Source organism: Convolutriloba macropyga, unplaced genomic scaffold (genome assembly GCF_964194025.1).
Source record: "Convolutriloba macropyga unplaced genomic scaffold, txConMacr16.3 SCAFFOLD_1242, whole genome shotgun sequence".
Classification (NCBI taxonomy): Eukaryota; Metazoa; Xenacoelomorpha; order Acoela; family Convolutidae; genus Convolutriloba; species Convolutriloba macropyga.
Window position 1 is genome coordinate 22,501 of NW_027449769.1, and position 9,144 is coordinate 31,644.

The 9,144-nt window shown below is 33.8% G+C and overlaps 1 protein-coding gene across 6 annotated transcripts; it reads left to right on the plus strand.

The window, feature by feature from the left end:
- Positions 1 to 489: 489 nt before the first annotated feature.
- LOC142355317 (uncharacterized) lies at positions 490 to 8,937 on the plus strand. 6 transcript variants are annotated; one of them, XM_075407526.1, is made up of 5 exons: positions 490 to 771; positions 3,316 to 3,412; positions 6,798 to 6,946; positions 7,414 to 7,621; positions 8,486 to 8,937. In XM_075407526.1, exons 2-5 carry the CDS (start codon positions 3,340 to 3,342, stop codon positions 8,740 to 8,742), a joined length of 687 nt encoding a protein of 228 aa, XP_075263641.1. In that variant the 5' UTR covers positions 490 to 771; positions 3,316 to 3,339; the 3' UTR covers positions 8,743 to 8,937. The 6 variants fall into 6 exon arrangements, with proteins under 6 accessions (XP_075263641.1, XP_075263637.1, XP_075263636.1 ...); XM_075407522.1 differs by having other exon boundaries at positions 492 to 870; positions 3,252 to 3,412; XM_075407521.1 differs by having other exon boundaries at positions 492 to 855; positions 3,224 to 3,412.
- The last annotated feature ends 207 nt before the right edge of the window (positions 8,938 to 9,144 follow it).

Genomic DNA, 9,144 nt, shown 5'->3' on the forward strand with positions numbered 1-9,144 from the left:
TTACATAACTTCACCGCATTTCACCGCAATATTATGTACCAAAAGTTGCGGTGAAAAAAACAACTTTTCACAGGTTATCTTAGATTTTTTCCAATTTTTCCTTCACTCGGGTAGAAAAGCGCTCTTCTAAGTTTCTTTCACATTCAGATGACTATTCTGAATATAGTCATTCTGAACTATGCCTCGGACTTAATTTCTTAAAATCTGTTAGAATTCTCAGATATATTTTTTGTTGAATTTCGGTTTCTTAAATATGTAGTTGGTGGTGATGGTGGTGGGTTCAGGGTTGATCTGAAATTTAGTTGATCTGCAATCGAATAATAAAGGGGGGGGGGGGTTGGTGATCAAAAATTTATAGTTGACCTGTAATCGAATATTAGTCGGTACTTGATGATTTATATTATCAATGACATCAAAGTTAGTTATATAGCTTCAAAATTTGCATAAATTGTTTTATCTGCAGATTACCTCTTGAATTGTTAAACAGATTATTTACAGTCAAGTTGTTGAATCTTTATTGCGGAAGATAATTGAAATTCCAACAAGATGAAGTTTTATTTCTTTGATAATTTCAATTGAAATTCACACTGCGCCCTATTTATTGAAACAGGTCATATTCGAAATTAGATTATCTTTCATTCAGATTACGAAGAGGTTTCTTGATACCATATTTACTTTTGTGTCATTTTTGGAATAAATATCTTGCTCTTTTATCAAGGAAATCTATTTTCATTTGTTTTACTTTTTTACACGTCAAAACTAAACAGACAAGTTATAAGCTTCGCGAATTCTTTTAGCACAACCAGTTTTTATTCACTGTAAATTAAAATAAATTCATCTATCATTTACTTGAAAGTCCAGTGACAAGAAGTCTAAAATGCTTTAAGATTTTGATAACATTTTTGGTGCAAAAACTTTAAGACAAAAAAGGGTGCAAGATTTTTTTCTCATCTTTCCGATCAAAAAAGCTTCACGCAGATGTAATTAACGCTACATGCGGTTTTATTTAAACCTCTCAAAGTTTTTTTGACAAAAAAACTCTTCATAAGGAACGTCTTGGCCTGTAGTTAATGAATATTTCCCTGAATGGCGTCCAGCATTTGCTATCAGCTGGAGATTCTGATCAGTGGTAGCAAACTCTATAGAGTTTTTGATCAGAATGCTGTTTTATTTGCTGCATCTATCAGAGCCAACACCTCTCATTCCAAAAACGTATAAAATGTTGAACGAAAAAATGTGCTCGAAATGATTTCTGATCAGATCCAAAGGCGCTCGAAATTTTCACTGATCGGACTATTGTGGGCTTGAACCCCCATTTGATTGCACCAATCCAGACGTGTGCTCTGACCAAGTCAAAATCAGACACCTGTTCAGACTTTTGTGCGACCAAACCAATTTCCAGATTCTGTACTTTTGGTCTGGAATAATACTGCGTGCGTTCAACATGAGTCTGATCAGAGGTCATTTGCATCTGGCACCTTGACCTGAGATACAGGTTACGTGACCTTGATGATAGCTTTCAGAGAATCTGCATTGCTTATCGAAATCCGAATTGCGATATGACTTTTAGCAGAGTCGGTAACAGTTATTGCACAAAACTACCCCCAAAATTTCGTTCTTCAATTAATCGAAGAAACGAAAAAGCAAATTCCTGCAAAAAAATTAGCGCAATGGAAGCTCTGAAAGTAATTTGCAGCATCTCAGGTTGAATATCAAAAGAGTTCTATTGATGAATCGTATTTAATTCGCGAAGACCATCACTAGATAATGTTTTGATATCTACTGCCGTTTTACGACAAAACGACAAATTCATTGTTTTTTTAATGAAACTAATTATTTGATCCGCGCAACTTTTCGTGGATTCGGATACTATCTATTTGCACAGATCAAATGTTAGAAAGTGAGATTTGCACCAAAAAATGTTCCTTCCTTGTTTCCTGTGAACTGCAATCTTTAATGATTATATTAATAACACTTGTTTTTGCGTAACTACCGTGGAACATAATTAGACCAAAGCGGCCTACTGTCAACTTCCTTTTTTTACGTTTCATCACATTTGACACTGTTTTTTTTAAGCGAAGCAAAGCTCCTTTTGGAGACTATGGCCACTTTTTCACCACTTTTCACCCTCATTCCAGCAAAGATTAGTCAGGCTTGGGTCAACTTGAAGCTATGGTTTACGTAAGAGCTACTCTTCACGCAGACAACTACGCAATGGCAGGGAATTGAACTCTCAGCCATTAGTGTGTGCATCAGATTTAAACCTCGGCTGTCTTGCCACAAACTCACTTACCACAAATAGGCAAAGAAGAGCTATCCTCCAATTCAGAACTATTTTTCAAGTTGTTGTTTCTTCAAATTTTGATTAATCGATTTGGCATATGAGCACTCTTTAAATTTCAATAAATTTTTCCAAAAAGCAAAAATCCTGTTAAAGTTAATACTGACAAGAAATGACTTAAACTGTTTGAAGGATAGAAAACACTCTAAAAACTTCATCTTTTTCTTTTGTGTTTGTTGAGATTTATCTATAAGTCTGTTGTTTGAGAGCCTAATTAGTTTTTTTACAATATCGGATTATTTAATTACAGTTGGGGTCACTGCAATAATCAGATCCATAAGATCTTGTATACCAAATGCTAAAATGCTAAAGAGGTGAAAAGTCTCAAAAATGGAAGGCATGAAAGAAGTAAAACAAAAAGAAAATATTGCTCAAATATCATGTATTTTTTAGTACAAAAGATTTTTGTCACTTCAATTTCAACAGTTGTATTTTTTGCACACAAGGTCAATGAACTGTGGAACTCATTATATTAACCATTTTCAATTTCTTAACTAATTTTTTATCATAGCATGGTCATCTGCTTAGCTGTCAAAGTATCAAATCATTAAATCGCTCATTTGGTGAAAGGTCCAGTTCGTATAAATGTTGGCGAAAAGCAAATAAATAAACAAAAATGGAAAACAAATTAGCGAAGAATTGTAACATGACCCTCGTAATCGCTTAGTAAACACCACCTGTTATCAAAATAAAATTATTCCAAAACTCATCATGATCAAACACAAAAAACATATGTTATAACTATTGAATTTTATCAATTCGGTCGATTGAAATCGACCACCAATTCAAATTGGAGTATTTTTGGCTGCCATAAGTTGGTCAAAAACGATTATTTCAATAGTTTTAATCAATTTTTATTAATTAAGTAGGTCATTTGCCTAGACTGGTTGTCACTTCTGCCTTATAAAAGATTATTTCACATCACTTTTTGCATTTGTTGAAAATAAGGACAAGGTCGATTTGACCGATTTTAGAGCGAAAATTCAATTCTATTGAGAATGAAGGTTACATTTGTGAATTGTTTCCTTACTGCTTTATTGTTTGTTATCTGCTGTTTGGAATCAGCTCAAAGTAAGTAATTCAAATTTAAGTTAGATTGTAATTTGAACGGGTAATTTGGTTCTCTGCTAAACCCAGGGGAAAGCTAAAATAGCGTCATGAATCAGTGACTACAGCTCTACTAGTGTCTGTTTTAAATTTAAACTATTGATAAAATCGCATTGCGTTGAACACATGCCTCGCGTTTGAGAAAATATTGAAAAGCCAAATATTTCTTTTTTTTCAGCTAAGCCCGATAATCAAATTTTGAATTCACACAACCAGATTCTGCAAAAGATTTCAAAAAAGATATTTCAAAGAAAGCGATATCAATTGTAATATTTTGATTGATAGAAATAAACCAAGAATTAAATGTTTACCCTATAAAATGTAATGACAGAATAAAAAGATGATTCATCCTTTTACTCAAACTTCCGAGAAAATTGTGCATGATAAGCCATTGTTGCTGAAAAATAATACAAAATGATGATCCGGTCTTGACTAGGGAAGATACAAAAGATGAATCAACTCATATATTGACAAAATGTAGTGACTCATATAATCACTGCCATTGTGTTATTTTGTCTCTTCGAAAATTCGATTGACTGGGTAAGCCTCAAATTTCAGCAAAATTTGCCAATAAGATTTCGGGTGTTTTTTTGCAAGATAGCAGATCAACCGTCTGAATTTCTTTCTGAGAAGTTTTGTCACGCGATGCTCTAATAGATGTTCTTTTGATACTCATCATGCTTGATGATTTTGACAATCTTCCTCAAGCCTGCAGCAAAAGAAGAGACTTTCTCCTTAAATATGCAACCTATTTCAAGTCAAAACTGTTTTATTCTGTCCAATGTTTATAGTTGTCTTGTCATTTTTTTTCATAAGGTGCCCTGTGAAACGAAATTTACATCAAACATCAAAAAATGTACATCACAAAGATATGAAAATATGAAGTCGGTTGATTTTTTTGTGTGGCGGAAATGGATTCCTCGGGAGTTTTATGCAACCAATCATTTTTTATAACTTGGTAAAAAAAAATCTTCCCTAACCGATATCGCGATAGAAAACAAAGTTTCTTAAATTTATTTGAGAAAAACTTCGCGGTTTTTCTCGTTAAGAGTGATTTATATACAGAAACCTCAGTATAGGGACATCTGAAATCAATATGCTCAGAAAAAGTCCGATTGTAGACTTGATACCCTCTTGAGCATACCGAACTTTGAGCTGACTTTTTTGCTTTTGCTAGTGACAATCAATTTCAGATAGATCTTTTCTATTTTTCTCAGAAAACTATATATGATGATGCAGACTAAATGATAGCAATTACATGGGACCAAAAAATTTTGTGTTTTTTTGCAGCACTGAGGAATAATCTTGAAGGAATAATGTTTTTAATTAAACCATTTTTTTAGTCTTTAACTTATTATTTTAAAAGAAAATTTGCCAATCGAAGAAGACAATGAAGATTTTTAACGAGCTGAATATTTTAAAACTTCTCTCCTTGCAGATGAATTTCACAATAAAAATCTATTAGAAACTACGTCTGATAAATTGTTCAGCGACAAGAAAATGAAGTTTTTGAATATTCAGCTGCCTGTTAAAAAAACTTCGTCGGCTCCCTGGTTGGCAAATTTCTTTTTAAAATATTGTAAAAACTTTAAAAACTAAAGACATTTTATAAATAAAAATTATTTAAATTTGAGCTGAGTGTTTTTGATTTTAACACAAAATAAAAAATCAATACTATTTTTATATTTTTCAGATCATCATCAGCCGAATTTCTTGTTCTTAAACTTGATCTTTTGAAAATATTTCAGCAAAAATATCATACATTTATCAAATTTTGTTGCAAAAATTGAATCGATTCATAACTCACTATCTATTATGACAATTTAAAACTAGACCAAAAAATCACAGCGTTCTATTGTTTTTTTGTTAATTTGATGTTATAAAGGTCAATAACAGGAGACTGCTAACGAAAAGTCTTTGAGACAATTCCTCGACAACTTTTTGAAACATTAGCACACAAACTCTGTGTTTTCTAGTGTTGTAAGAATGAAAGCGTTGTCAAATATCGAGCTCAACAATTCATTGTCAAAAGTAGACGTCATATTGAATGACAAACAAAAAGTTGCAGCATCGCCAATTTTTTATGATTAGTATCTGAGTAAGTCTTTTTTTCGAGCTAAGCTAAATACAAAAATCTAAATCTGAAACGAAAGTTTTTTCTTAATTTTGTCAAATAATTTTCTTTATTGGGGGAAGTTTGGCGGCCTTGTATTTCATGTGAAAAAACACTTTACTGTTTAAATGCATTTTAGGACAAAAGTAAACTAAGTTTTCGAGAAGATTTTGTAAATAACTTTGATTCTCGACGTTTAACCAAAACGGTTTCTTTCTTGTTGCTCGAATGTATCTTAAAAGTAGAACTCAAAAAGCAAAAACATGAATTCAACAAGCGCATGAAAAAATGATTTGCTTTTAATCTTCAGAGTTTTACGATGCAGGCACAACTATCAAATTTTTCGTAAAATTCATCAAAAATTGAGGTCAAAAAATTTGTTTATAACTTTGTAATGGTTTTCCTCTTTTGCTTCAAATGGAAAGTCCTTGAGCCGTAGATTGTCCAACTAAACAACTACAATAAAAACATAATTTTGTCCGACCGATATATGTACTGAGAAAAGTGATTTGTCCCTACGAAAACGTCTGGTCTCTTGTTTGTTATCAATCAACCAAACATATTCCCACCCGGACCTGAGTCGCAGAGCTTTTCAGCGCTGAGCCAGCACATCTCAAGAGTATAAACATAATTCAGTTCTGAAACATTGTATCTCCAGAATATTTTAAGTTTCTTTATGAGCAGTATTTCTTCACCATGATTATATTGAGGTCATAGAGTTCGCCCATGCTAAACGTATCCTGTATAGTCTGAAAATTACTCATACCCCAAAAATAAGTCTGAGCAGAGTAATGTCATATTTTTGTAGCTTATAACTAGTAATTACTATAGTAGTATACACATTGTTTATATATAAGCTGGTTTGTAGGCAATTAAAACAAAGCCCATTTAGCTCAGTGGTTACCACTTGCTGCGCAAATTACATGTTACAAGTACCCACGCGGAAGTTCGAATCGCATATAAAGCAAACCTTGTTGGCGGGAGTTAAGCTGAACATATTATTTTTCATGAAGTAAATTTTACTCAAAAATCAGACTGGCCTTTGTAAATTGTGACATGAACAGAGTACTGGCCGTCCTAAAAAACAGAATGTCTTTAGACTGACTCAGCGCTGATTTGCTCTGCGACCAACCTCCGGGCATATATATATCAGCAGACGCTATAACTTGAATTAATGACTTTTCACAAATTCGGATTCCAACTGGCTGAGTTTGAAAACTTTGTCTCATTTTTCAGGTCAGCTGAGTGACTATCAGAAACAAGATGCTCTAGACACGCACAACTTCCTCAGAAACAAACTGGGTTGGAAAGACAGGAAAGGACAGAAATTCAGTGGGAATCAAGTCAATATGCGAGTTCTTTTTTGGGATGACAATTTGGAACAGGTGAGGAGCTAATGTGGGAATGTTTTCAGTTCTGATGAGAGTTCCAGTTGAGATAAAAGCACAAAAACAAAACAAAATTAAATGTCTTAGCTTTTTCTGCATTTCAACGTATCGCTTTCCAACGTGCCGAGTTGTTAATAAATTGAAACGAGGCTAATAGGCCGAGTCAAACCAGAAATAACGAGTATAAAAAAGCGGTTCTCTAGTTTGCTTTTTTAGCTAGCTTGCTTGACTTCAGCCAATGATTTTATTTTTATTTGATCTATTGTCGATTATATGAGTTTTTAAAGAGAATTATTGGACTATTGGAAAGTTTTGATCGTATTATTTCATTAATGGACACAAAATCCTATGAATACTGATTTTTAATCTATCGCTAAATAATGATATTATAATTTCTAAATAATGCATAAATCATGATATTTGCAATCTTCAGTTATGAAATGTAAAATTCCAGCGGTTTTCAGTTAGCCCAGCAGGCAGCCGACATGTGCCCAAAAGACCACATGACTTTGTCAGGTGCAGTGTTGACAGAGCTGAAGAGGGAGTACGGGCAAATTGGAGAGAACATTTACTGGGAGGCGGGGTACTGGAAGAAAAATGATGTGGGCAAATTTATTGAGAAGTGGTACAGCGAAGTGGAGTTTTACAGATGGGACAAACATAACTGCTATCGTAAGTTACACTGCCATATATAAATATTCGGTTCCTTTCAGAGCAGTTCTAGATATCTAGATCTAGACTTCACACAGAGATCTTTCGAGAGGCGCTGAATTCTGTTTTAAAAAATCAAATCGCACGAAACTAAAATTGAACTTGCGTGGACTGGCCGTAAGAGCTCCCCAAATTGCCTAACGCGGACCCCCTAACTTCAACATAATCAGTTTTTTTTTTGGTTTTTTTCAGCAATCAAATTAATTTAGAGAATTATTTTAGAGTCATCAGAAGAAAAATTTTCAAGATACTCAAGGAGTCAAACTCTCAATTTTTTGTGAAATGAGAAAATTTTGGTATAAATGTTGAGGCCGCGAACTTAAGTTGAATCCAAAGTCTCTCCTCACCGTTTTTCAAAAAGATGGCATTTTGGTTGCATCAAAAGGTTCCCACTAATTTCCACTTAATCGTTTTTGAAGCTAGAAGAATCAAATTTTTATAGTCCTTCAGTTTATCAGACAGGAAACAAAATTTGCGCGCCAAAAATTTCCCAAATATTGTTTCTCTTAAAAATGATTCCTCGTAACTGCTACCAAAATAATCTTTAAAACTATCTGAGAAAATAACCAGCGAACAATATATTTATTCATGGGAGAAATGTTTTATGTTACTATCAATGAGACGATGAGAATTAATTTAGAGAACATTTTGGGCAAAAAATATTGATCAGTACTCTCGACCAAGTACAGGAGAAATAGCTGAAGCTGTTTGCAAGTATTCCTATTCCGCAATCATGATATCTGTTATCTGAATAGTTTATTCGGAAAACAGTAAGGAAAATTGTTGTCAAGAAATAAATTCAAATTGCCAGTATTTGATTTTCAGCCAAAGGCGAGTGTGATCACTTCACCCAACTTATCTGGGCGGACACTGAGGCAGTGGGATGCGCAATGTCCAAATGCCTGAACTCTGGCAATGGAAAAACCTGGACCAGCTTTGTGTGTGAGTACGGACCTTCTGGCAACTTCAAGAACCAAGTCCCTTTCAAGACCACTACCAACAAAGACAACATCTGCACTGCTTATGGTCTGGAGCCAGACTCCAAATATACTAAAAGCTGTGCACAAAATATAATTTGGTGATTAAATAATTGACAAGAATTTTGATACAGAATTTAAATTATTTAATTTCAAATCACGTCACAGATTGTAGTTCGATTCATTTACAGAATTTGGGTATTATTCCCATGTCAGGGGGGTTTTGGGTAATACTGAATATTATGAATTGCTGAAATGATGTTTCGAACAGATTTGGTAAATCAAATATTCGTGAATTGGTTTTAAATCAGTACCCTAGTTGAAAGGTTGCAGATGGGAAAATTGACGCTCGTTAGACCGAATGTGTGTCTGGAGATAAATTTGCGCGACCCAAATTGATATTGAGTTCCGATAGATCAAATGTCTTCAACAGTAGCAAGACGCAATTAGTTGCTTGACGATGCTTCCAACGTATGCTGATGTTCAGTACCAACCCTGGACTATAAA

Coding starts and splice junctions, on each gene's coding strand:
- LOC142355317 (XM_075407526.1), top strand. CDS start 3,340: ATGAAGGTTACATTTGTGAATTGTTTCCTTACTGCTTTATTGTTTGTT. Junction 6,947..7,413: donor GGGATGACAATTTGGAACAG/GTGAGGAGCTAA, acceptor AGCGGTTTTCAG/TTAGCCCAGCAGGCAGCCGA. Junction 7,622..8,485: donor GGACAAACATAACTGCTATC/GTAAGTTACACT, acceptor TTTGATTTTCAG/CCAAAGGCGAGTGTGATCAC.